The 27,146-nt window shown below is 67.2% G+C and overlaps 1 protein-coding gene across 2 annotated transcripts; it reads right to left on the bottom strand.

Moving 5' to 3' along the window:
* Positions 1-1,143: 1,143 nt before the first annotated feature.
* SEMA4C (semaphorin 4C) lies at positions 1,144-20,662 on the bottom strand. Of its 2 annotated transcripts, none has more exons than XM_075910661.1 (15): positions 20,464-20,662; positions 14,506-14,683; positions 8,881-9,029; positions 8,681-8,743; positions 8,419-8,517; positions 7,653-7,749; positions 7,447-7,563; positions 6,686-6,837; positions 6,336-6,511; positions 5,976-6,120; positions 5,418-5,640; positions 5,163-5,278; positions 4,745-4,902; positions 4,400-4,470; positions 1,144-2,933 (listed from the first exon to the last, which is right to left on the bottom strand). In XM_075910661.1, the coding sequence occupies exons 1-15, from the start codon at positions 20,653-20,655 to the stop codon at positions 2,098-2,100; spliced, it is 2,772 nt and encodes a 923-aa protein (XP_075766776.1). In that variant the 5' UTR covers positions 20,656-20,662; the 3' UTR covers positions 1,144-2,097. The 2 variants fall into 2 exon arrangements, with proteins under 2 accessions (XP_075766776.1, XP_075766777.1); XM_075910662.1 differs by lacking the exon at positions 20,464-20,662 and adding an exon at positions 17,929-18,355.
* Positions 20,663-27,146: the final 6,484 nt, after the last annotated feature.

The following is a 27,146-nucleotide window of genomic DNA, read 5'->3' as shown; positions in this document are numbered from 1 at the left end:
TCGGTTTCCCCAGCTGCAAGGGGTGGGCGGGAGGAGTGAGTCCACACTCCCCTGAGGATATTGAGGAAAGCAGCCTGGGCTGTTCTCCAGCTGCAGAGGGAGCGTGATGGCCCGTGCACCCCCTCCCCCTCCCTGGCTCCTCGCTCCCAGCTGTTTCCGGTAATTAATTAGAAAAACCAGGGAGCCAGGCCTGGCGCTGCCCCGCACAGAGCTGGGATGCTCTCCCCTGCCCCCGCACTGCCGGGCACTGGGTTAAACTGGGCCGGATGGGGGCCCCTGAAAGCAGCCAGTGCTGGGCCAGGGCAGAGGCTGGGGGGGATCGGACAGTGGCCAGCTGGCAGCAGGGCCTGTGCTTCTGGCCTACGAGTGGGGAAACTGAGTCAGGTGCAGCCCCTGCCAGTCCCACGGCCCCCCTCCAGCACGGACCCTGGGCATCAGCCCCGCACGAAGCCTTAGCTACCCGCCGGGGCCTGGCTGCGTGCCCGCTGCACCTGGGCTGGCGCCAGAGGGGCAGCTGCTGCTTGGCTGCTCCTGGCTCAGTCCCCCGGCGGCACCTGGGGAACGGGGGCAGGACCCGGCCCACAGCAAGGCCCGGCGCTCGCCCGAGGGAGGCAGTTGGAGCCGATGCCACAGCAGAGAATGGCTCTCAGGCTCCTGGCTTGTGCTGGGGGGTGCACCCAAGCCCGCCTGAGCTGATCCCATGGGGGGAGCAGAGGGGCTGGGGGGGAGCTCCCCCCAGCCCAGCAGAGGCAGCCCCCCGTGGCTGCTGCTTCCACAGGGCTCCAGGCCCTCCCCCTTGGCAGGGAGGCCGCTCCCAGGGGAACAGGGCTTTTTCCACTCCGGGAAGGCTCAATGCCCTTTTATAGCCCGCCTGCTCTGTTTTCCATGAGCTCACGGACGGGGCTGGGACCAGCCCTCCACCCAGCACTGGGCCCTGCGCTCTGGCACGCGAGCCGGGCCGGGAGAGCCGGCAGGGCCCAGCCCAGAGCAAGAGGGGCTGGGGCAGCAGGACTAGCTCCAAAACCCACAGCGCCCTTTCCCCCAACTCGGCCTGCCCCCCGAGCCCCTCCCCCGCAGCGCCAGGCCCAGGACAAGCCTGGCCGGGGGAAGGGCCCCAGCCCTGCGCCCCACATGCCAGCTGGAGTCTCGCCCCCTTTTACTTTTAATATAAAAATACTCCAATATTTACAGGCAATAAATACATTTCCATAGCAAATAACTTACACGGGTTCAGGGCCCTCGCTGCTTATTTACACCAAAAAAGGGGAGGGGCAGCAGCTGGGGGGGGAGCTGGGGCCAGGAACTGGCTTGAACAGGATGCAGGGAGACAGGTGGGGGGGGGGGGAGAGATTTACACTAGCAACCCCTGCCCCACGGCCTTGGCCACACGGGGGAGGGCATTGCAGAGTCACCAAGTCCACCTCTGCAGTTGGGGGGGCTGACTGGAGCCCCATGGGGGGCACAAGGACGGCCCCTCCCCCACCCAGGGCACAAGGACACCATCAGTCAACGGCCAGCATGCAGGTCACAGGGGAGGGGGGTCAGGTCTGGCTGCTCCCCCCCTCCCCACCCCTCCAGGATTGTAACCCCTGCCAGGTGACGGGGAGGGGACCCTGCTCCCAGCATGCAATGCAGAGCCTCTGCCCTCACTCCCACCCAGCCGCGGGCGGAGGCATCCATAGAATCAGAGACCTCGGAGGCCAGTCACATACCCGCCGCCTCCAAATCGGCCAGTGGCCAGCACCAGGCCAGCCAGGGTGGGCAAGCAGCCAGCGTCACGGCGCTGCACCTCTGGGGCCAGCCGGCCTCCACCCGCACATGCGCCAGGCACGAGGCCCAAGCCGTCCATCTGTCCGTCCGTCCGGGGCCTGGGGCAGACTCGTGGGTCCCTGCCCAGGGATCCCAGCCTGCTGCTTGCAGGCCCAGTCCTGTGGGGTCCGGCCCAGGCCCAAGCCCCTGAAATACTGACAGCGGCCACGGGGCTCTGGAACCCCTGAAGTCCAGGCCCCCGGCGGGGCGGGGCAGGCAGGGCGGGGAGCCCGGAGCCCCCGCCCTGGGTGAGGTAGCTGTGGCTGGGCCAGCGGCCCTAGGCCGGGCTCACACGGACGACTCCTCGGGGTTGGAGTCAGGCAGCGCCTGGCGCTGCTGCAGCTTGCGGCGCAGCTCCTCCGCCAGGTCGCCGTACCCGGGCCGCTCCTCGGCGCCCAGCTGCAGCCGGATGTAGCCGTTGGAGGAGGAGCCCCGGAGGCTGCCCAGGTGCATGCGGTTGGGCGAGTGGGGAGGCGGGGAGGGCAGGGGCTGGCCGGGGATGCCGTTGGCGGGGGGCGAGGGCGTGGCCGAGCCGTTCTGGCACACGGCGTGGCCTGGCACGATCTTGAGCGAGCCGTCCGAGTAGTAGTAGCTGGCGGGGTCCCAGAGCTTCTCGTCCGAGTCCGAGGTGGCACTGGGGACGAGCTTGGTGCTGGCCGGTTCCTTGGGCAGCTCGATGGGGTACACCAGGGCGCTCTCCGCCGCCTTGGAGCCTTTGGCCAGCTCCTCCCGCAGCCGGCGCCGCAGGGACAGCACCACCAGCAGCAGCACCAGGCACACGGCCCCCAGCACGATGGCCACCATCCACACCAGCCCCAGGCTCTCCAGCGGGGCCCGTGCCTCCAGCGTGGCAGCCGGGCTCACCACCACCGCCACGGCGTAGCCTTCGCCTGCCAGGCGCACTCCCTGCTCTTCCGAGAAGCACCGGTAGGCGCCGCCGTGCTGGGGGCCCGCGCCCAGGATCACCAGGGCCTGCAGGCGGGCGTCGTAGTGCACGGAGGCCTCCTCCGTCAGCTCCCGCCCATTGAGGGTCCAGCGGGCCCGGGCCAGGTTGGAAGTGAGGCGGCAGGGCAGGACCAGGTCTGTGCCGGCAGCCACTGTGATGTTCTTGGGGGTGACTTTCACTGCGGGACAGAGGGGAGAAGGGGTCAGCCCCACCCTGGCACCAGAGCAGCCCAGACCTGCCAGGCCGCTCTACTGGGACTGGCGCATGCCGCGTGGCCAACACACTGCTGGCTTCCCGCAGGAGCTGGGCACACGGTGTAGGGCAGCGTCTCAACCTCTTCTTCATACAGTACCCCCCATACCTACAGTTTTCAGACAAACGTTTTTCTACCGTTGCAACACACTTGTTTAAACAACTTAATCGTAGCCGGGCGGGCAATGACATTTTTGGGTGTAAAAAGTACAAAAGTAATAAAGCGCTGTAAAAAACTTCAGTTCTCTCCAGATGTCAGTTGCGTGGACGTACCCCCCAGACTTGTCGAGTCCCCCCAAGGGCACCCGTCCCGCTGGCTGAGAAACAGCGGTCCAGGGCAGCTTGGATGGCCCTGCCGTGACCACAGTGCAGCTCTCCAACAAGCAAAGCCCAGGCCTGCCCCAGTCTTGTGCGTGCAGCACACAGGCCAGGCCGAGGAGAAGCTCTGCGAGGCAGGAAAGTTTGGATAACAATGCAGAGGGAGGGCTTCAGCGACACACGACAGGCAGCCTTGGACGGGAACCTCTGGGTCTGATGAGCAAGTGACAGACGCAGCCAGAAAACCCAACCGCGCGCAGAGCAGCAACACCCCGAGGGGCAGGCTGCTAGGGGCACTGGGCATTGAGGGATCTTACACACGACGGAATCAATGATTAGGACGACCAAGGCTGCTCGGCTGTGCCATGGGCTTAGCGAGACGAACCGATGGGAGGGAGGCAGCAGTAACTAGGCCCTTGCGTGGCGTCCCAACGGGTGGGAATCAAAGGGACCAGGATGAAGCGTATGAGGACGAGGCTCTAGTGTTGTATTCTAGATCTCCTAGGCACTGTCTTAGCTGCTTTAGAACTTACAGGATTCCAGGTTTAAATTGTACAGGGATTGTGTTTCAGGCTTGTGAAATTGAAACAACTGTATTAACTGCTTAACGCTGGCAATAAATAAGGAAGTGGCTAAGTCTCGCGGGAGACTCCTGGTTTCCCTTGGATCTAAAATCAATCAAACCACACGACACACGGGCACAGCCAGGCTGTGCCAGGGCAGAAGGGGGAGCTGTGGCCTGGAGGACGGGGACAGGAGACGTGGCCGTGTCACGGGCTGGACTGGCAGCCACGTGCCAAGTGCCCTTCCTGGAGGCTCCGGACCACCCAGGAGAGGCCCTGGGATAGGGGAACCCAAACATGCAGCCCAGGGCAGCTTCCACCCGGCACCTCCCAACCCATCGGCCGCGCTGTCCTGCAGGGGAGCCTGAGCCCCGAGAGGCACCGCAATCGGCAGCAGAGCCAGAAGTCCTCCCCCAAGGCCATGCTGAGATGGGCCCCCGGACGAAACACTGCCCCCCTACGAAACACTGCCCCCCTACGAAACACTGCCCCCCTCACCCCGGCCTCTCACCTGAGGGGGCTGCTCGGAGCAGGCTGCAGAGCGCCGTGTCAGAGGTCACCACGTCCTGGACCAGCAGGGACCTGAGAGAGACCCAGCGTCAGCACAGCCCCACGCCCTGCCCCTGGCCCGCACTACGCCAGCCAGAGCCGGGGGCACCGCACAGCACTCAGCAGCCAGATCCGGGCACAGCCGGGGGCACCGCACGGCACTCGGCAGCCAGATCCGGGCACAGCCGGGGGGCACCGCACGGCACTCGGCAGCCAGAGCCGGGGGGCACCGCACGGCCCTCAGCAGCCAGATCCGGGCACAGCCGGGGGGCACCGCACGGCTCTGGGCAGCCAGCCCCCCCCTCACCTGTCAGCGCCCTCGGCCCGGAGGCAGCGGCTGGCGTTGCGGCTCCAGGCGCAGTAGGGGTCCCTGGCCAGGACGCAGTCAGCGCACGAGTGGTACTTGGCGCAGTCGGCCAGGGGCAGCCGCGCCACCTGGGAGCGAGAGCCGGCGAAGAGCGCCTTCTGCGGGGGTGGAAAAAAAAATCACATCAGTGCTGGGGAGCAAGGCCTGGAGACACGACACTCCCCAACGCCTGGGGCATCACACCCTGCCCCCCAGACCTCCCACAACTTCCTGGGGCACCCCCACCACACCTCTCCCAAATCCCCACCCCCCCAACTTCCTGGGGCATCGGACCTCCCCCCCAGCATCCCTGCCCCCCACAACAGCCTGGGGCACCCCCCACATCCCTCCCATTGCCCCCAAAGTGCCCTGCCCCTACCTTCTGGGGGGCTAGCACAAGGCTCTCGATGGGCTGGGCCGGCTCGAAGACCTGCAGCTCCTCCACGAGGTGGACATGGGAAGGCAGGACCAGGGCCTTGTGCAGCCAGCCATCACCTGGTGGAGACATGGGGCAGGGTTGAGGGAGCTGTGGGGGGACTCCCCATGGCGCCCCAGTAACCCGCAGGCCCCGGGCTGGGCAGAACTGGCTCCAAGGTGGAGGCAGGACGGGCCCTGGCAGGGGAGGGGTGGGTACCTGTCCCTATGAAGAGCACGGTGTAGGAGACCCCGTCCAGCCCACGCACCCGGTCCACCGCCAGCTGGGTGAAGTTGGCGCCCTTCTTGAGCAGCAGGGGCCGGCCGTGGCGCGGCAGCACCGGCTCGTCCATCAGCGGGTGCTTCTTGGCGAAGTTCAGGGTGTTGTCGGGCAGCTCCAGCGAGCTGACGATGCCATTCTGCCGGTGCCAGTCCGTGATGCACTGCAGGGAAGGGGAGAGGGTCACCGGGGCCGGGCACCAAGGGCAGCAGCCAAGCTGGGGGGCAGGGCATAGCTGAGCCGGCAGCATGGGGAGCAGAGGCAGCGGGAAGCACCAGTGCTGGGGGAGGGACCCTGGCAGGCAGGGTAGGGGTGGCAGAGAGGAGGTGCCCCATGCAGCCGGGGGGTGGGGAATCAGTGAGTGCCCACCAGACCCCAAAGGGGCACATCTGAGCGCTCCGGGGGCAGCATTCAGCCCCCTTTGTGCCCAGCAGAGACGAGTGCCGCTGGCACTCCTGCGGGGATGACCGGGTACCTCCTGGTCCCCACGGCACTTACCGCCCCAGGCCGGGGGCTGGGCACCTGGTCCGAGTACCTGCCCCACTTCTGGGCCTGCTCCCGGTACTCCTTGTAGGGCCCCTCGAAGACCTTGCGCACGTCCTCGATGTGGTACTGGCAGACGGCAGAGACATCCACATCCCCCCTGCAGGGAAGGGAGGGTGAGCCCCGGCCTCGGGTTGGGAGTGGGGCAGAGGGAGCCGGGGGACATTTCACAGTCCTGCCCTGCCCGGGGAGGGGTGCGAGTTGGGGGGCAGCGCTGGGGGGAGGAGCTCACAACAGGCGGGCGGGACGGAGGCAGCAGGAGCCCGGGTGCCCAGGGGTCTGGGGCTCCACATTTGCCCCCCGCCCGGTGCTCACCAGCGAGCCTGGAAGAGGCCGAAGAAGGAGGTGTCGCGCCAGCCGGCCCCGCCCAGCGTGTGCACGGCCTGCAGGCGGTGGAAGTGCAGCTGCTGCTCGGGGATGGAGCACACCAGCCGGGCCTTGAGGAATGTCGTCCACTTCTTCTGCAGGGTCCGGGCGCCGCCCATGTCCCCCTGGGCAGAGGGAGGCTCCGTGTGAGGGGCAGGGCCCTACCCCAGAGCCCCTGCCCGCTCCCCGGCCAAGCCCTGGCACAGCCTGCCTGGCAGAGCCCCAGAGAGCCGGGTCTGTGCGGCTGCTGCCAGGCCAGGCCCCCGCCCTGGGCTCCCTCCCCGCGCCGCCCGCCGCACCTTGCAGACCCGGGCCACGCGGGCCACCGCCTGCTCGGCGTAGCAGTCGAACTCCACGGCCCGCTCGCTGAAGAAGAAGTAGAGCTTGTCGTCGTCCCCGCTGCTGCTGCCCTCGCTCTCCTGCACGTAGGCGGCGCCCACGAAGTGGGGCTCTGGAAGGGGGGGGCGTGTGAGACCGGGGCCTGTGGGGACCCCCCCCAGGCTGCTGATGGCCCCTCCCCCCGGAGCCCCGTGCCCCCGGCCAGGCCCAAGCTGGGCTGGGCCTGTGGGAATGGGATTCCTCTCCAAGCCACTTGACAGTCCCCTCCCCCCCACAAAGGGGGCTGCTGGGCCCCCAACGCCCTTCTCCCCCATTCAGCCAGGAACCTCCCCCCCGCGACTGCCCCCCCTCACCGTTGAGCCGGGACCCCCCCATGACTGCCCCCCCCACCCTTCAGCCGGGACCCCCCGCGACTGCCCCCCCTCTCCGTTGAGCCTGGACCCCCCGCGACTGCCCCCCCTCTCCGTTGAGCCTGGACCCCCCGCGACTGCCCCCCCTCGCCCTTCAGCCGGGACCCCCTGCGACTGCCGCCCCTCGCCCTTCCGCCGGGGCCCCCCGCGACTGCCCCCCCACACCGTTGAGCCTGGACCCCCCCATGACTGCCCCCTCTCGCCCTTCCGCCGGGGACCCCCCCGAATGCCCCCTCTCACCATTGAGCTGGGACCCCCCACAGCTGCCCCTCTCGCCCTTCCGCCGGGGACCCCCCCGAATGCCCCCTCACCGTTGAGCCAGGAGGCCAGGTACTCCGTCTTCATGGAGTAGCGGGGGCCCAAGTTGCGCAGGATCACGGGCTCCGTGCCCAGGAAGTTGTTGAGCGTGGCCGAGTACAACTCGCCATCTACGGCAAGGCAGAGCGTCAACCGGGGCAGACACCCCCAGCAGCTTCCCCGCCCCGCCCCGGCCGAGCCCCACGTGGGGGCCACCTACCCACGATGAGGCCTGTGTGTCCCTTGGCCGGGTCGTAGGGGCACTTCCCCTTCCCGTCTTCGAAGGCCAGCCTGTTGAGGGAGAAGCTGGACAGCTCCTGGAAGAGACGCCCCACACACAGGGTCAGGGGGCCCCGCGGGGAGCAGCCGGCAGAGGCAGGGCCCAAGAACGCCCCCCGTCAAGACAGCTCCGCGCTGGCCGGCAGCCCCCGGGGCACAGCCCTGCTCCTCCCCCACTCGGCTGCGTCCAGACGACAACGGTCGTTGGGACCACGGCACGCGGCGCGCTCCACCATGGGCGCGCCTGTTCCCGCCAGAGGCTTTTCCCTCCACACTGGGCCGAATGTCGGAAAACCCCTTTCGGAAGATCCCTGCACGCGGACGCCAGGGCTTCCGAGAGCGCGTCTGCTCTTCTGCTTCTTTTGCGGAAGAACAAGCACGTTCCCTGGGCGCGGCGGAGTGTCCCTCAGTCCAGAGGTACCCCCAGGTACGCCCAGCCTGCGGTGGCCCCACCATCCCAGCAGGGGGCGCTGCAGCCTTGGGGGCAGTTCTTGGCTATTCCTGTCCCAGCCTCTCCCAGCAGGGGGTGCCATAGGGAACGGGGCAGGAGCTGGGTGGGGTGGGGGGCTTCGAGTTACTCCAGCCCAGCCTCTCCCAGCAGGGGGCGCTGTGGGGGGCAGGAGCTGGTGGGAGGGCAGCTCGTGGCTCCGCCAGCCCCAGAGCGCCCCCCGCCAGCAGGTGAGCGTGTCGCTCCCGCCCGTACTCACGATGTAGGTGCACTTGGGCTGGAAGGCGAAGGTGCCGCACACGTACATGTGGGAGCTGTTGTAGCTCTGAAGGAAGCGGATGTAGTTGAAACAGTCGGTCTGGGGAGCAAGGGGCTGGTTAGCGGGGGTACCGGTCCCCCCACCCCATTCCCACCAGCTGTGCCAGGGCAGGGACGTGCTGGCCTGGGCCCAGGGTGGCAGGCCGCAGGGCACAGCTGGGAGCGGGCAGGGATGCTGGCGCCCTTGTGCCCAGCTGGCTTACCTGGTTGTTCTTGCCCTTCTGGATACATTCCACCTTCTTCTCTGGCGGTGCCTCCCAGGAGATCTGTCAAGGCAGGGGGGTCGGGGTGAGCCAGGAGCAGCCTGGCCCATCCCAGCTCCTGCAGCTAGGCCAGACAGACCCATAGCTCCATCCCGCCAGACGCGGGCACAGGGGCCACGCCAATGGGACTGCCCCCTTACCGCTGCCTTGAGCTCCATGGTGCCCGTGGCGAGGGCGAAGACGGCCTCACGGGCACCCACGTACAGAACCTTCTCGGCCTCCCCCAGCGTCAGCGTCATGTAGTGGGACACGCCAGCCTTGGAGAAGCGCTTGGCCACGTCCTTCAGCTCTGTGGGGCAGTGAAAGGCCTCAGGGAATCGGGGCCTGCAGACTCCAGCCCAGGCCTGGCCCTGCCAAACCGACCCCACCCACCTGCTCCTGGCAGCCCAGACGCAGGTTACCAGGCCCCACCAGCCAGGGCACAGGGCAGACACGGGGCTCCCACCCTGCCCCAGCCATCAAGCACGTCTGCGCCCCGGGGCAAGTGGGTCACGGGTGTTGCAGCGTCCTGCTGGCTGCCCAGCCCTGGGCCAATGGACTGGAGGGCACAGGGGGTCCCAGCTGACACGGGACAGAGGCTGAGGGATGCCCAGAGCTAGCAGGGGACAAGGCTGCATCTGGGTTGGCCCTAGGGCAGGACTCCACGAACCACAGTTCCTGAGATACACTCCTGCTGGCCCAGAGAGCTAACCCCCCCACACCTCAATAGCCAACAGCCCCCGCCAACCCCACCCCACTCACTCCAGCCCCTCCCTCCATTGCTCCTTCTCCCCCACCCTCTTTCACTTACCCCTGCCCCAGCCCAGGGTGAGGGGCTCCCGCTGGGGGTGCAGGCTCTGGGGTGGGGCTGGGGAACGGGAGGGGGCTCCGGGGAGCAGGCAGGGGCTCTGGCTGGGTGGTGGCTGTCCAGACCCTAGGCACGGGCGCAGGCGGGGCTCTGCGAGGCGCACTGCCCGCACCCACTGCCCCTCCGCCTAGGGCCAAAGGGCATGCCAGCTGCTTCCAGGGATTCTGGTCTGGCAGCCAGCCACAGCCGCCTAGCCAGCCTGGGCTCCCCTGGCAATGCCCCTCGTTCCCAACCACCGCCCAGCCCTGAGCGCGTGGCCCCGTCCACAGACAGCCTGAGCCTGGAGACAGACAGCTCCCACATGCCCCTTCCTGGGGCCCAGGCCCACGGTGCACAGAGCCAGTGAGGGCAGGGCCATGCCCCCCCGCAGGCCGGACAAGGGAGCCATTGTAGGGGACGGCGGGGGGAGGAAGGGGGCTCAGCTTGGCCCTGGTAGAGGGGCCCCCGCCCCGCCCCCAGGGCCTGCGCCGCTCGGAGAAAGGACCCATTGACTCCCACCGCACTAACTCAGCCAGGCTGGGCCGGGGCAGGGAGGGCTGCCAGGTGTCGCCCACGCAGCCCCGGTTTGCTCCCTTCCAGCCTGGCGCAGCGCGCGCCCCGGGCAGCCAGGCGGACAGGGGAGCAGGGACCAGCAACACCGGCCTGTAAGCGGAGCTGGGCCAAGCTGACGGCAGGAAACCCAGCCCCGACTGCCAGCCCGCTCGCATTCCCAGCTGCAAGCCGAGCCCACGTCGCCCTGCGAGGCTCAGGGAAGGACGCTGCCCAACCCCCGGCTGGTGCTGAGGCCACGTACAGCCCCGCGCCTCGGGGAACTGAGGGACCCCACTTCCAGGCCCCTCCTGTACCCCAGTCCCCAGAGCACAGCAGCCCGGGGCAGGACCCGGCTCTGCATGGCCCCTGGAACCGTGGCTCTGGGGCAGGGGCTGGGTCCCAGATGCTGCCACCTGCAACATGGCAGCTGGCACGGGAGGGACCCGCTAGGCCACCCAGGGGCGTCTCCCCAGCTCCCGAACCCAGGGCAGCAAAGGGCAACGTGGGTCCAGCAGGCTTCAAGCCAGAGCCCCACGGCCAGCTCAGCCCTGCCCCCGGCTGCAGGCAGAGTCTGGGGCAGCCCCAGTCAGACGGGCACGAGCCCCCCCGCACAGGCACCCACAACCAGGCGGGAGCACTGCGGGGGCAGGGCCAGTCCCATGGAGATCAGGCCTCCCAGGGCAGAGAACCGAGGCCTCAGCAGGGAGGGGGCTGGCTGGGCTGCTCCGCCAGCTGGGGCCCATTAGAGCCGGGAGCGGCGCGGCCACAGGCCCCGGCCCATCAAAGCGGGCACCTGGCTTCAATCAGCCGCGTCCCCCACTCGCCAGGGCGGGGGAGGGGAGCCTGCCGAGACGCTGTTCCAGGGCCCAGCCCCCACGCGGGGGGCACAGCCACCCCCAGTGACCAGGCCTCAGACCCCCAGTGCCAGGCACCCACCCCCGGCCGTGCCGGGAAACGGGCCCAACCAGCAGCCCCCACCCCCAGGCGAGGTAGGGCACCAGCAGTGGGGGAGCCTGGGAGGAGGGGCGGGGGTCGCACATGCCCTGCCCACACTCCAAGGGGCCAGCAGGGTCAGACCCCCAGGGCGAAAGCCAAGGGGGGATCAAAGGCAGGTTTGTGCCCCTCCCCCGGCTCCGAGAGCCCCCCCACTGGCCCCAGGAATCAGAGCGCCCCTCCCCTCCGGCCGGGCGCCAGGAGCCAAACTGGGGGCTGGGGGCCCGTGGGAGGGACGTGGCCCCGGCAGGAGGCAGGCCGCGGAGGAGGGACGTGGCCCCGGCAGGAGGCAGGCCACGGAGGAGGGACGTGGCCCCGGCAGGAGGCAGGCCACGGAGGAGGGACGTGGCCCCGGCAGGAGGCACGTGGCCCCGGCAGGAGGCAGGCCGCGGAGGAGGGACGTGGCCCCGGCAGGAGGCAGGCCGCGGAGGAGGGACGTGGCCCCGGCAGGAGGCACGTGGCCCCGGCAGGAGGCAGGCCGCGGGGGAGGGACGTGGCCCCGGCAGGAGGCAGGCCGCGGAGGAGGGACGTGGCCCCGGCAGGAGGCAGGCCGCGGAGGAGGGACGTGGCCCCGGCAGGAGGCAGGCCGCGGAGGAGGGACGTGGCCCCGGCAGGAGGCAGGCCGCGGGGGAGGGACGTGGCCCCGGCAGGAGGCAGGCCGCGGAGGAGGGACGTGGCCCCGGCAGGAGGCAGGCCGCGGAGGAGGGACGTGGCCCCGGCAGGAGGCAGGCCGCGGAGGAGGGACGTGGCCCCGGCAGGAGGCAGGCCGCGGAGGAGGGACGTGGCCCCGGCAGGAGGCAGGCCGCGGAGGAGGGACGTGGCCCCGGCAGGAGGCAGGCCGCGGGGGAGGAACGTGGCCCCGGCAGGAGGCAGGCCGCGGAGGAGGGACGTGGCCCCGGCAGGAGGCAGGCCGCGGAGGAGGGACGTGGCCCCGGCAGGAGGCAGGCCGCGGAGGAGGGACGTGGCCCCGGCAGGAGGCAGGCCGCGGAGGAGGGACGTGGCCCCGGCAGGAGGCAGGCCGCGGAGGAGGAACGTGGACCCGGCAGGAGGCAGGCCGCGGGGGAGGGACGTGGCCCCGGCAGGAGGCAGGCCGCGGAGGAGGGACGTGGCCCCGGCAGGAGGCAGGCCGCGGGGGAGGGACGTGGCCCCGGCAGGAGGCAGGCCGCGGGGGAGGGACGTGGCCCCGGCAGGAGGCAGGCCGCGGGGGAGGGACGTGGCCCCGGCAGGAGGCAGGCCGCGGGGGAGGGACGTGGCCCCGGCAGGAGGCAGGCCGCGGGGGAGGGACGTGGCCCCGGCAGGAGGCAGGCCGCGGGGGAGGGACGTGGCCCCGGCAGGAGGCAGGCCGCGGGGGAGGGACGTGGCCCCGGCAGGAGGCAGGCCGCGGAGGAGGGACGTGGCCCCGGCAGGAGGCAGGCCGCGGGGGAGGGACGTGGCCCCGGCAGGAGGCAGGCCGCGGAGGAGGAACGTGGCCCCGGCAGGAGGCAGGCCGCGGGGGAGGGACGTGGCCCCGGCAGGAGGCAGGCCGCGGGGGAGGGACGTGGCCCCGGCAGGAGGCAGGCCGCGGGGGAGGGACGTGGCCCCGGCAGGAGGCAGGCCGCGGGGGAGGGACGTGGCCCCGGCAGGAGGCAGGCCGCGGGGGAGGGACGTGGCCCTGGCAGGAGGCAGGCCGCGGAGGAGGGACGTGGCCCCGGCAGGAGGCAGGCCGCGGGGGAGGGACGTGGCCCCGGCAGGAGGCAGGCCGCGGAGGAGGAACGTGGCCCCGGCAGGAGGCAGGCCGCGGGGGAGGGACGTGGCCCCGGCAGGAGGCAGGCCGCGGGGGAGGGACGTGGCCCCGGCAGGAGGCAGGCCGCGGAGGAGGAACGTGGCCCCGGCAGGAGGCAGGCCGCGGAGGAGGAACGTGGCCCCGGCAGGAGGCAGGCCGCGGAGGAGGAACGTGGCCCCGGCAGGAGGCAGGCCGCGGAGGAGGAACGTGGCCCCGGCAGGAGGCAGGCCGCGGAGGAGGAACGTGGCCCCGGCAGGAGGCAGGCCGCGGAGGAGGAACGTGGCCCCGGCAGGAGGCAGGCCGCGGAGGAGGAACGTGGCCCCGGCAGGAGGCAGGCCGCGGAGGAGGAACGTGGCCCCGGCAGGAGGCAGGCCGCGGAGGAGGGACAGGGCCCTGGGGAAGGCAGCGAGCAGCAAACAGGATGAGATCACTGCGCAGGGACGCGGCTGGCACAAACACCTGAGGTCACCTCCGGAGGGGCAGCCCCCCGGGCAGGGCAAGCAGCAGGCCCAGCCGAGTCCCGGCGGGCGGGTCAGCTGGGGGAGGGGGAGGGGCGCCCGCTGCCATGCCAAGGGAGCTGCTGCCAGCGGCGCCTGCGCCTGGGAAGCCCAGCGCCCACAGCCTGGCTGTGCCAGGGACTGATCCGGGTGGGCAGTCGCCTGCCCGCTGAGGAGAACGGGCCATGGGCGCCACCCAGTGTCCCACGGTCCAGAGACGCCCCCGGGCAACGGGCTGGCCCCAAACCAGTCTCCCCCCCCCCCCCCGTGGGCTCACAGCAACTGTGGCACCCCCTCCAGCACGTGGCTCTGGGGCGGAGCACACCCCAGCTCACCCCCACCCTGTCCTCTGCATCCCCCAGCTCCAGCTGCGGAAGCCAGACCCGGGGCCCTGGGCCACACGGCCCCCCCGAGGGCACAGGCTCCAGAGGCTCCCCCGGACACACGGGAACGGGGGGCAGCTCTCCCAGCTCAGCCGGCACCTGACCCCTGGGCCCCCCTTCCTCTCCGGGGGTGGGTGCAGGCCACACTAGGAGCCGCCCCCAAGGCGGCGATTTGTGGGCACAGGCCCCTCACGCTCACATGGCCCCGTGGAGCTGCCCGGGATTTGGGGGGTTCCCTAGGCCCCTCTCCAAAGCTACCCCGATCTCAGCACTGGGGGGCTGGACCCCAACTGCTCTGTTAAAGCACATTGCCCATCCCAGACCCCAGCTCTGCACCACAGGGCCGGCCCCTGGGGGCCTCTCTGACCAGGCATTCCCAGCCCCACACCTCCCAGCCCCTTGGCCACCTTCCCGCCCTCTAGCAGCCGGTGTAATGCCTGATCAGACAGGCCCCCAGAGGACGGGCCCCGGGAGCATCAGCCCCATGGTGCTGAGCCAGGATGCCCAAAAGCCGAGCCAGGCACAGGGCACCGCAATGGTGCTGTGCTAACAACCGGGGCTGGGCGTACCCGACATAGCTGGGACAGCCCCCCAGCCCGGCACAGGGAACCCCGACAGAGCCAGGACACCCCCCAGCCCGGCACAGGGAACCCCGACAGAGCCAGGACACACCCCCAGCCCAGCACAGGGACCCCCCCATATTGACACAGGGCCAGGACACGCCCCCCCCCCCTTGCCCAGGCGCCACTCACCATTGTAGGGGATGGTTTTCCTGGGCACCAGGTTCCACCAGGTGGCATGAGCGGTGCCCATGCTCAGGCAGACGGTGAGCAGGGCGAGGCCGGGGAGGGTGGCATCCATGCTGCCCCACGGCGCGGCTGGTCTGGCCTCCCCACACCCAGCTCCACTTGTGCCCTGGCTGCTCTGGGCCTGGGGGAGAGAGAGAGGCAGGTTATGGGGCAGCCGAGTCACATGGGCAAGCAGGAAACAGGGACAAGGGAGCCATTGAGATGCACTCAGCTGGGGGAGGGGGAGCCAGAGACAGACCCCTCCCCCCACACCAGCTCGGATTCCCCACCCTCCCCCGCAGCAAGCTCCCAGCCAAGCTGCGCAGCCCCCAGCCCCCGAGCTGAGCCAGCCCCACAGAAGAGTAAGTGGCCTGACCCAGCAGCCAGGGAACCAAGCTGGGGGGGGTTGCCCAGTGTCCGAGAGGAACCCACGGGCAGCAGGACACCTGGGTCCCTGCGGGAGCAGCGTCTGGGGGCTAGCAGAGATGCAGCGATCGCCCGGCCCCCCAGGCCTGGGGCTGCAGGACAGGCGCGGAGCCAGGCAGCAGGCGTGTGCACCAACGCCTCCCGCTGGGAGCTCTCCCCACTCTTCCAAGCCCAGCGATTCCCCTTCTTGTGGTCCCTGGTTCTGTAACCACTTCCTGCCATCAATGGGGCTGGCGCTGAGTCAGGAGGGGGGGGGGTGGGGGGGGGGAGAGGGCTGCCAGCAAGGCTGCTCCTTCTTCCCAGCTGACTCACAGCTGCCCCCCTCCTTCCCTACCTCACAGCTGTCATATCCTCCGAGGAGGGGCAGAGTGGGTGAGGGGGTTTCCCAGTCAGACGGGGGCCCAAAGGGCCACCTGAACCCACATCAGCAAGTCCCCACAGGCCCCTTCTAAGAGGGAGCCCGAACTCCTAGGCCCCACCCAGCTCTGCCAGCCTCCCTCTCACGACTTTGGACAAGTTTCATCTCTGTGCCTCAGTTTCCCTAACACGGGGAGAATGACACCAGCCCAGGTGAAGGCCAGTGAGCACACCAATACCAGCAAGGGGCTCTGGAAGCAATTGCCAGGGGAGAGTCTGCAGCCAGCACGGAGTCAGCGCCTGCACACCCGGCACCTTCTGCGGCCGGAGACCGAGCAGCCGAGCGAACAGCTGGGCATTTCTAGCAGGCTGGGCTCTCTCCTGCCCTGTGCTCGGCCAGCACCCCCAGAGCCGGGCTTCCCACTGCCAGCGCGCAGCAGAGCGGGATGTGCCCACGGACGCTCATGACTCTCTACAGGTTTTCAGTCTCTGAAGTGCTACCAGCCCACTGGATGGTTTTTCCCATGTAACTGGTTAAGCCTCAAACCTTCTGTTGAACCAGTTAACTGAGTCAAAAGGGGGGCCGGGGGGGCCTCGGCCACCATAGACGGGGCTGCGGCAGGGGGGCTGGGCCCACCACAGACGGGCTGTTCCAGCCATGGCGGGAGTCACACTAGCCCCTACCAGTTACCCAGTCAAGCCCTAGCAGAACCATGGGGGGGTGCTGGTGCCCGGTGCCCCTACCAGGCCCTGGGAGTGGCCGCGTGCGCGTGGTGGCCAAGGACAGGGCGGGGCTGAAGGAAAGGGAAGAGCTGGCAGGGTGACCAGCGGACAGTGGCAGGCGCGTAGCGTTTTCGAGAGGGAAGCAGGAAGCTGCCTCCCACCCCTGGGGCGGGGAGAGGACACGGCAGGGGAGAAGTGATTTCCGGAGGGGAAGCGAGGCAGGGAGCTGTGGGAACCCAGCCAGCCCTGCCAGGAAGCCGGCCACACCACTGGCTGAGCCAGCTGGGACGAGTCAAGGGGGCAGCCCCTGCTCATCAGCCCAATGGGGCATCTGGAACTCGCCGGCCCAGTCCACCCTGTGGGGCTCAGACCCTGCTCTGCCCTTCCCCCACGGGGCACCTCAAACTCCCAGCCACTGCCTGGGGGCTGGAGGGGTCAGGTCCAGGGCTGCCCAGGGCACCTCTTGCCAGCCCGAGGGACAGGGCGGGTCCATGGGCAGCGTGAGGTCCAAGCTGAGTCCTTGCTGGTTTCTGCCCCCACAGCTCCTGCTGCTGCTGCAGGCGGCCAGATCCAGTGCCCGGCTACACCTGGGCCAGTGTCGGAGCCAGAGCAGCGGGAGAGCAAAGGCTGCCCTGGACACCTGGCACCCGCCTGCCAGCCCATCACTTGCCTGCCCCGGAGCAAGAGATGGGGGCACTGCTGGGGCAGGGTGACCTCGAGGAGACAAGGGGCACAGGGCTTAGCCTCGTGGGGCATCGCTGCCAAGGGCCAGGAGACAGAGCCCGGGGGGTCACCAGGGCAGAGCAAGGGGCAGTGCCAAGGGCCAGGAGACAGAGCCCAGGGGGCCACCAGGGCAGAGCAAGGGGCAGTGCCAAGGGCCACGTCCAACCAGCCCAAGAGCCCAGTGGCTGGGCCAGGCCAGCAGAGCAGCCGCTGGGAGCAGGGGAGTGGCGCTGCCTTGGTGCTTGGCTACGGGGGGGGGACCCCCAGGTTCTCCCCACTGGGCTCCTCACCCCACACAGGAGGGGCTGGGCGGGCAGGGCAGCGGGGGGCTCTGAAGAGCCAAGCCCCCCAGCAGCCCCCCCCAGCAGCCAGGCGCTGCCCCCGCCCCCGCAGCCCCCCGCGCCTCGGGCTGCCAGGAACAAAGCCCGGCTGGTCCGGACGCGCTCGCCCCCTACCGGCCGGCGCGGGGCCCGCCGCTCTCGGGGACCGGGCCCGCCGGGGGGGGGGGGGCGGGGGGGGCCCCCAAAGGGCCCGATCCGGCCGGGGGCGCCGCGCCGGGCTCCTGGGAGGCGCGGGCGGGGTTCGCCGTCGGGAGCCCCCCAGGAGCGGGCGAGAGGCTCGCAGATGGCGCTGCGCGCTCCTTGCGCGCTCCCTGCGCCTCCCCGCCCACTCGCTGCGCGGGCTGCGTTTTGTTTTCCCAGCGCAGCCGGAGCGGAGAAAGGGGACGCGGCTGGAGCCTTTCGCGAGCGTCGCTGCCCTCCCGCCCCGGGGTTGAGGGGCCCCCGCTGGCCGGGCTGGAGCCCCGGCGCGCCCAGGGCGAAGGGGCTTTCGGGGGCGGGGGGCAGTAGCCAGCCCCCCCCGAGCGCCTGGAAACTTTGCAGCGCCGCTGGCCCCGCAGCAGGGCCGCCCGGCGGCCGGGGCGCTGCAGGAGGCGGCGGTGCACCCAGCCCCTGGGCGAGCTCGGGCTCCGGCAGCTACGGACGCGGGAGCTCGCCGGGCCCGGGGTGTGCGCGCTCGCCCCTGCCCAGGCCGGGGGGCGCAAGGAAAGTGGGTCAGTTTCGGGGGCGGGGCGCGGGCTGCAGCCTCCCCTGGAACAGGGGTTCGCTGCCCGTCCAGCCGCGAGCGAGCCGAGCCCCGCACCCCCCGCTCGCCCCTCACCTCGGGGGCGCGGGGCCCGGCGCGGGGGCGGATCGGGGATCCCTTTCTTCGCTCGCCCGGAGCGTGCGGCCGCTCGCCTGCCCGTGCCCTGCCTCGATTCCCCTCCCTCCCTGACGTCACCGGGGGCGGGGCTCCCGCGCCAGCTGAATGGGGACGGGGCCTCGGAGCCCAGCCCGGAGCGTCGGCAGCTGCCGGGCAGGGAAGGGGGATCAAAGGGACGGGACCCCAGCGGCATTGCTCTAGCAAAGGGGTGGGGGCTCTGCCCCGTTCCCATCAGCCGCCCGTGGGCCGCGGAAAGTGAGACACCTGCCCGGGTCTGGCCTGGGGAGGGGGCGGCTTCCAGACGGCCCCTTGGGACTGAGGGGCGGGGAGACACCTGGCCCTGCACCCCCATCCGCCGCCAGCTGTGGGGAGACTCCGGGCCCTGCATGCCCATCCACCACCAGATGTGGGGAGACACCTGGCCCTGCACCCCCATCCGCCGTCAGCTGTGGGGAGACTCCGGGCCCTGCATGCCCATCCACCACCAGATGTGGGGAGACACCTGGCCCTGCACCCCCATCCGCCGCCAGCTGTGGGGAGACTCCGGGCCCTGCATGCCCATCCACCACCAGATGTGGGGAGACACCTGGCCCTGCACTCCCATCCGCCGCCAGCTGTGGGGAGACTCCGGGCCCTGCACCCCCATCCGCCGCCAGCTGTGGGGAGACACAGGGCCCTGCATGCCCATCCACCACCAGATGTGGGGAGACACCTGGCCCTGCACCCCCATCCGCCGCCAGCTGTGGGGAGACACAGGGCCCTGCATGCCCATCCACCACCAGATGTGTCTCGGCTGTCAGCACAGGAGCCAGGAGCAGCCAGGACAACCCAGCTGGGGAAGAGGGGCCCAGGGGCTGCCCCCCGAGCCAGCAAGACTCACACACACCCAGCAGCCCACCCTGACCCTGCAGCCAGCCCCGCCTGCCACCTTTGTGTCACCTGGCTACACCCCCTCCCAGCTTTGGTGTCCGTGCGGGAGGCTGTCACACCCCAGTTCCCATCCCTGTCTAGTATTGGTGCAGTGCCCAGGGAAACTGAGGCGCACACAGTGGCTACGTCTAGACTGGCATGATTTTCCGCAAATGCTTTTAACGGAAAAGCATTCCGTTAAAAGCATTTGCGGAAAAGAGCATCTAGATTGGCACGGACGCTTTTCCGCAAAAGCACTTTTGTGGAAGTGTCCGTGCCAATCTCAACGCGCTTTTGTGCAAAAAAGCCCCGATCGCCATTTTCGCCATCGGGGCTTTTTTGCACAAGACAAATCTGAGCTGTCTACACTGGCCCTTTTCCGCAAAAGCTTTTGTGCAGAAGGCCTTTTGCCCGAACGGGAGCAGCCTAGTATTTCCGCAAGAAGCACTGATTTCTCACATGAGATCGTCAGTGTTCTTGCACAAATTCAAGCGGCCAGTGTAGACAGCTGGCAAGTTTTTCTGCAAAAGCAATTGCTTTTGCGGAAAAACTTGCCAATCTAGACGCAGCCAGTGGGTTACTACAGGACAGTCGAGACAACATAGAACCTAACGAAGTGAACGGAGCAAATAGGATCCCCACTTTGTCACCCACCACCCCGGGGAGCTGATATTGGGGCCTAGGCCAGGGCACGGGGAATCCGTTCCAGCAAGGCCTCAGTCCCACTTAGTCCTGCTGCCAGGCATCAACGGGACTTGCGTGGGCCTGGGGCTGCCTGTCTGCCCCGGGACAGGGGGATTCCTTCCTGCCTCTTGGCTGATCCCTGGGGCTGCTGTGCGGCAAATGGTTTCTGCTGCACCCCGGGGTTGCCCCCATCACAGGGGGTGTCTGGGCCCTGGCAGGAGGAGCCCCACACACTGGTCAGTCCTAGAGCTTTGGGCCGGAGGGCTCATCAGACCTTCCAGCCTGCCCCCTGGATGCACAGGCGAGAGAAAGGCGGGGAGACACCTGGCCCTGCATCCCCATCCGCCGCCAGCTGTGGGGAGACACCGGGTCCAGGGCCCAGGTAGGGAGTAAATTACCCTCTAGCCCCTGGGCGGAGCCTGGTGCAAAGCCCTAGTGTGGGTGGAGCCGGGGGAGGGCGCGGACCCCTCTGGTGCAGAGCCCTGCCCCCCACTCCAGCAGCGTAGGAGGCTGAGGCTACAGCTCGGCCTGGCCTCCAGAGCGTTCCCTGCACAGCTGGCACCCAGGCATCCGTGGCCCGTGGCGCTACAGTGACCCGACTGGCCCAGCCCCGAGGCAGCACAACTGGGCTTCTCGTAGCGCCCCTGGGCCTGCTCTAATGACACCAGGGGCTGCTGCCCCCAGAGCCACCCAGGGCCCAGAAGGCACGAAAGGCGCAAAGTCTCTCTGGGGTGGGCAATGGGGCAGCCCCACGGCTCCTGGACACGCTCCTGGCTTCCCAGCCCCCGCGGCTCCCAGCTCTGAACGCGTTCGCGGGGGGGGGGCACGACTGAGGGAGCTGGGCCCAGTCACGGCTCAGCCCGTCTGCTCCCGCCCCGCAGGCTGCTGAGCATTACTCACCCCGCCTGTCGCTCCAGCAGAAGGAAAATCCAGCCACAAGCCTCTGAACCCGCTCAGCTGTGGGCAGCGCCTTGCGCTCCTGTTACAGCGCCCCAGAGGCCTCTGCAGGCGATAGGCGAGCGGCGCTGATCCGGAGGCAGGGCAGCCTTGGCCCGGCACAGACCCCTCAAGAGAAGAGGGGGACTCCTCCATGGCACCCTGCAAATAGGTAACAGAACCCAGAAGTCCTGGCACCCCCCCAACCACTAGACCCCACCCCCCTCCCTCCCAGAACCAGGGCTACAACCAGAAGTCCTGGCTCGCCCCCCCCCTAACCACTAGACCCCACTCCCCTCCCTCCCAGAACCAGGGCTACAACCAGAAGTCCTGGCTCGCCCCCCCCCTAACCACTAGACCCCCACTCCCCTCCCTCCCAGAACCAGGGCTACAACCAGAAGTCCTGGCTCTCCCCCCCCCCCTCTTACCACTACACCCCACTCCCCTCCCTCCCAGAACCAGGGCTACAACCAGAAGTCCTGGCTCTCCCCCAACCACTAGACCCCCCCCCCCATGGAATAAACCCACCTCCCAGATGCTTATTCTACCTACAGGGCTTCTCACAACAATTTGTTTGGTGGCCTCCGAGCGCAGCTCTGGCTGGTGGCCCTTCTGACAGTTTCCTACTGTGCAATTAGCATCAGGGCAAAGGAGTCCCCGTGCCAGCAATGGACTCGTGGAAGGGGGGTTGCTGTTGCAGAGCCCGTGTTCAGTGGGAGCCGCTTTCCGGCCTGACGCAGCCCAGGCGCCCAGAGAACGCGCTTTGCCCAATCTTGTCTCTGGCTGTTTGTTCTCACTCGCTGGCCGGTCCTGCCCCTGTGCCCAGCCCCCGCCACAGACGCCTTGGCCTGGGCCTAGCTGTGAAAAGTGGGATTAGCAAACACAGCCTAGCCGGAGCCGGGCGGGGAGGGGAGCAGGGCCAGGGGCCAGAGCGGGGCTGGGGGAGGGGAAGCGAGTGCAGGGCTGGAGCTCATCTCTGTGCAGCTGGGGCCCAGAGCCTGGTGTCCAGGGGGAGATGGAGCCCACAGCCTGCACATGGACACCTCCGGGAAGGTGGGAACTCTGGCTGCCTGCTCCTCACCTCTGTCTCCCCACAGGAGGACCAGCCCCTTGGAGGGTCCCCTGCTTTGCCCCCAGGCTGCGGGCACAAGAAGCGCGGGATCACCTCTCCTCTAGGGTAACAACTCCCAGCCAAGCCCCCCGCCTCGCTGCCTTTGCTTCCCCGGCCCCCGGCCTGGGCAGACTGCGGTGCCCGGGTCTTGCACTCGCAGCAGGGGGCTCGGCGGCGCTGCGCCAGTGCTGGGACCCCCAGAGCAGGGTGGAACTCGGCTCTGAGATGCTCCTGCTGCATGTTGGGCCCAGGGCTCAGCCAGGCTCCAGCGCCATGGCCTGGATCCAGATCCGGAGCTGAACCCGCCACAGCTCCAGGTTTGGGTTGGCCCCCTTAGCACGGGCAGGGCCGGCTGCAGGAAAAGCACGGGGGCTGCCCAGCCTGTCTGTGCATGGGTGCGGCGCGAGAAACGTGCCCTCAGATGCCCGAGAGCTGGGACGCCGACCTGGGGTCCTGCCCGGGCCCTCGTCAGCCAGCCAGGACTCCGTGCTCTCTGCCAGCGCCCGGTGTGCCAATACCGAAACGGGCTGCGATTTCCGGCCTGGCGGCCTGGTATTGATCCCAGGCACGCAATGGAGCGGCTGGTCCAGGACTCAATGAATAGAGCACGAGGCGGGCGCTGTAATTAATGCCAGTCACCGGAGGGCTCTGGAGCCCGTGGGAGATTCCTGGGCAGGCTGGCCAAGGTACAGTGGGGAGGTAGCCTGGCATAGCGGGGCACAGAGCGAGGGTGGGCTCCCTGACACGCGGCTCGGCGTAGCCTTGTAACGGGCCTGGCGCGGGAGGGGCCTCAGCCGGGGGGCTCCGTGCTTGGCCCCGGGCCAGTTCTCATTTCATCTGGAAGAAAACATCAAATCAGCCCTGCAGAGTTTGCAGCTCCCCTGAAAACGGGGGAGCAGTGGGGAGAGCAGGCCGGGCACAACGCGCACTTCGGGCAGCCGGACGCAGCCGCCCACCGGAGGAGCAGGCGACAGGGCTCCGTCCGGGGGAGCAGCCTCCCTGACAACGATTGGAGGGAGGGGCAGGGCTGCTCCAGGGGGCGTTGGGGCAAAAGGGCCAATGTGCTTCTAGGCCGAGCAGGGGGTGAACCAGGAGCAAAGGGGATTTGCCCTGGGCCACTGCTGCCGCCAGCTCGTGGGGGGGCTGCAGGGCTAGAAGAGGAGCCCAGGGCATTTAGCCTGGAGAAGGGGCGAGCTGCCCACAGCCCGTCAGAGCCCAGGTGGGGAGCAAACCTTCAACCCTTGACAGCGGCGCAGTGACCCACATGAGCCAGTCTCCAAGGAGGGTAATTAACCCTGGGAACGGCTCAGCCAGGGCAGGGCGATTCTCCATTGCTGGCCTGGCTGTTGTCTAACAGCCCCACTCCAGGGATTCCTGGGGGCAGGCCTCTGGCCCCTGGGTACGGGGGTCAGACCCACCAGGGCCCCCCTGGCCTGGGACTATAGAATCATAGAGCTGGAAGAGACCTCAGGAGTCATCAAGTCCAGCCCCCTGCCCAAGGCAGGACCAATCCCAACTCAATCAACCCAGCCAGGGCTTTGTCAAGCTGAGACTTAAACACCTCTAGGGATGGAGATTCCACCCCCGCCCTAAGTAACCCAGCCCAGGGCTTCCTAGGGAAATAGTTTTTCCTAATATCTAACCTGGACCTCCCCTATTTTAACTTGAGACCATTGCTCCTTGTTCTGCCATTGAGAACAGCCTCTCTCCATCCTCTTTGGAACCTCCCTTCAGGAAGTTGAAGGCTGCTATCAAATCCCCCCTCACTCTTCTCTTCTGCAGACTGAACAGACCCAACTCCCTCAGCCTCTCCTCTCGTAGGTCATGCGCTCCAGCCCTCTAATCATTTTGGTTGCCCTCCGCTGGACCCTCTCCAATGGATCCACATCCTTTCTATAGTGGAGGGCCCAGAACTGGACGCATTACTCCAGATGTGGCCCCACCAGAGCTGAATAAAGGGGAATAATCACTTCTCTAGATCTGCTGGCCATGCTCCTCCTAATGCAACCTAATATTCCATTCGCCTTCTTGGCTACAAGGGCGCCCTGTTGACTCATCTCCAGCTTTTCATCCACTGTAACCCCCAGGTCCTGTTCTGCAGAACTGCTACTTAGCCAATCGGTCCCCAGCCTGTACCAATGTTTGGGATTCTTCCTTCTCAAGTGCAGGACTCTACACTTGTCCTTGTTGAACCTCATCAGATTTCTTTTGGCCCAACCCCCTAATCTGTCCAGGTGACTCTGGTCCCTATCCCTGCCCTCCAGCGTATCTACCTCTCCCCCTAGCTTAGTGTCATCTGTGAACTTGCTGAGGGTGCAATCCATCCCCTCATCCAGGTCATTAATAAAGATATTGAACAAAACCGATCCTAGAACCAAACCTTGGGGCACTCCACTAGAAACCGACTGCCACAAACCGTTGATCGCTACCCGCTGGGCCCGGCCTTCTAGCCAGCTGTCTATCCATCTTACCGTCCATTTATCCAATCCATACTCCCTTAACTTGCTGGCAAGAATATTGTGGGAGACCATATCAAAAGCTTTGCTAAAGTCAAGGTATATCACAGCCACTGACTTTCCCACGTCCACAGAGCCAGTTACCTCATCATAGAAGCTAATCATATTGCTCAGGGACGACTTGCCCTTGGTGAATCCATGAGGAGTATTCCTGATCACTTTCCCCTCTTCCAAGTGCTTCAAAATGGATTCCTTAAGGATCCTCTCCATTATTTTTCTGGGGACTGAGGTAAGGCTGACTGGGCTGTAGTTCCCTGGATCGTCCTTCTTCCCTTTTTTGAAGATGGGCACTACATTTGCCTTTTTCCAATCATCCAGGATCTCTCCTGATCTCCACGAGTTTTCAAAGGTAATGGCCAAAGACTCCTCAGTGACATTTGCCAACTCCCTCAGTACCCTCGGATGCATTAAATCCGGACCCATGGATTTGTGTATGTTTAGCTTTTCTAAATAGTTCCTAACCTGTTCTTTCCTCACCAAGGGCCACTCACCTCCTTCCCATACTGCGTTGCCTAGTGCATTTGTCTGGGAGCTGACCTTGTCCGTGAAGACAGAGGCGAAGAAAGCATTGGGTACTTCAGCTTTCCCTACATCATCTGTCACTAGGTTACCTCCCTCATCCAGTAAGGGCCCCACACCCTCTCTGATCACCCTCTTATTGCTAACGTGCCTGAAGAAACCTTTCTTGCGACCCTTCACATCCCTTGCCAGCTGCAATTCCAGTTGCGCTTTTGCCTTCCTGATAACTCCCCTGCATTCTCGAGCAATATATTGATACTCCTCCCTAGTCATCTGTCCAAGTTTCCACTTCTTGTAAGATTCCTTTTTGTATTTAAGCTCACCAAGGATTTCCCCGGTAAGCCAGTCTGGTCGCCTACCATGTTTGCTTTTCTTGCTGCGCATCGGGATGGTTTCTTCCTGTGCCTTCAATAAGGCTTCTTTAAAATACTGCCAGTTCTCCTGGACTCCTTTCCCTTCATGTTACATCCCAGGGAATCCTGCCCATCAGTTCTCTGAGGGAGTCAAAGTCTGCTCTTCTGAAGTCCAGGGTGTGTATTTTGCTCCTCTCCTTTCTTCCTTTGGCCAGGATCCTGAAATCGACTGTCTCATGATCACTGCTTCCCAGGTTTTCTCCCACCTCTACTTCCCCTACTAGTTCCTCCCTGTTCATGAACAGCAGGTCAAGCTGCGCATGGTCCCTGGTCGGATCCTTCAGCACTTGTACCAAGACGTTATCCCCAACATTCTCCCAAAAACTTCCTGCATTGCCTGTGTACTGCCGTATTGGTCTCCCAACAGATGTCAGGGGGATTGAAGCCCCCCATGAGAACCAGGGCCTGTAATCTGGACCCCAACCACAACATCACCCCTGTTGCTTCCACCTCTAAACTTAACCCATAGACTCTCAACAGGCTTTTCTCCCTCTATATACTGAATCTGTGAGCAATCATACTGCTCTCTTGCATTCAATGCAACTCCTCCTCCTTTTCTCCCCTGCCTGTTCTTCCTGAACAGTTTATACCCTTCCATGACAGCGCTCCAGTCATGCGAGTCATCCCACCAGGTCTCAGTTATTCCAATCAAAGCACAGTTCTTCGACTGGGCCAGGGCTTCTAATTCTTCCTGTTTGTTCCCCAGGATTCTCGCATTGGTGTACAAACTCCTTAGATAACCAGCTGATCGCCCGACCTTCTTCATTCAAATCAGGGATCCTCCCTTGTCGCTCGTTCCTCCTTGCGACTCGCCCGCGGCCCCAGGGCATCAGCAGCGCCCGGCGTCCTGGCTCTGGAGGAGGCTGCACCCGGCTGCGTGGGGGAGGGCAGGCGGCTGCCCCTCCCTCGCCCAGGCCCTGCGTGCGGGGCCAAGCTCCACATGCTCCATCACGCTGCACTCCCAGCCCGGGCGCCCCGCAGGGCCCAAGGGCCTGCCCCACCCCAGGAGCGGGAGCTGCCAAGCGGCAGGGAGGACGGGCTGGACGGGAGCCAAGGGGGCAGGGGAGGCAGCGCGGCTGGCGCTTGGCTAGACTGAAAACGCCAGAGTTGGGAAATGCACCAGTCACGGGCTGGGAGCCAGGGGAGCCCAGGGCTGGGGGGGCCGGGCCGGGGGCCGGGAGTGAGGGCACTGGGGGGGGCCGGGCTGGGGGGTCAGGAGTGAGGGCACTGGGGGGGGGCCGGGAGTGAGGGCACTGGGGGGGGCCGGGCTGGGGGCCGGGAGTGAGGGCACTGGGGGGGGCTGGGCTGGGGGTCGGGAGTGAGGGCACTGGGGGGGGGCTGGGCTGGGGGTCGGGAGTGAGGGCACTGGGGGGGGCTGGGCTGGGGGTCGGGAGTGAGGGCACTGGGGGGGGTCGGGAGTGAGGGCACTGGGGGGGGGCCGGGAGTGAGGGCACTGGGGGGGGCCGGGCTGGGGGTCAGGAGTGGGGCACCGGCAGAGCTGGGGGTTGGGAGGGAGGGGAGCCCAGGGCTGGGGGTCGGGAGTGAGGGCACCGGCAGGGCTGGGGGGGCCGGGCTGGGGGTCGGGAGTGAGGGCACCGGCAGGGCTGGGGGGGGGCCGGGAGTGAGGGCACCGGCAGGGCTGGGGGGGGGGTCGGGAGTGAGGGCACCGGCAGGGCTGGGGGGGGGCCGGGAGTGAGGGCACCGGCAGGGCTGGGGGTCAGGAGTGGGGCACTGGCAGAGCTGGCTGAGGAAAGTCTCTCCCTGTTCAGGTGCTAAGAATTGGGGGTCTCTCAGGCTACGACTATGCTGCACTCTTCTTCGGCAAAAGCTTATGCAAATGAAGCACAGAGTAAAATATCCCCGTGCTTCATTTGCATAATTAATTAGGGACTGTTTTTGCACAAGAGGCTGTGTAGACGGCTCCTTTTTGCCTACCCCTCTCCTCTTGCGCAAGAGCCGTTCTTCCACATTATTTCAGGAAGCAAAGTGCAGTGCAATCGAAGCAGTGAAGACGAAGTGCAGTGCAGACAAAGTGCAGTGCAGACGGAGCAGGGGTGCAGTGCAATTGAAGCAGTGCAGACAAAGTGC

Source organism: Pelodiscus sinensis, chromosome 28 (genome assembly GCF_049634645.1).
Source record: "Pelodiscus sinensis isolate JC-2024 chromosome 28, ASM4963464v1, whole genome shotgun sequence".
Taxonomy (NCBI): Eukaryota; Metazoa; Chordata; order Testudines; family Trionychidae; genus Pelodiscus; species Pelodiscus sinensis.
This window is presented reverse-complemented; position numbering and strand designations above follow the sequence as displayed.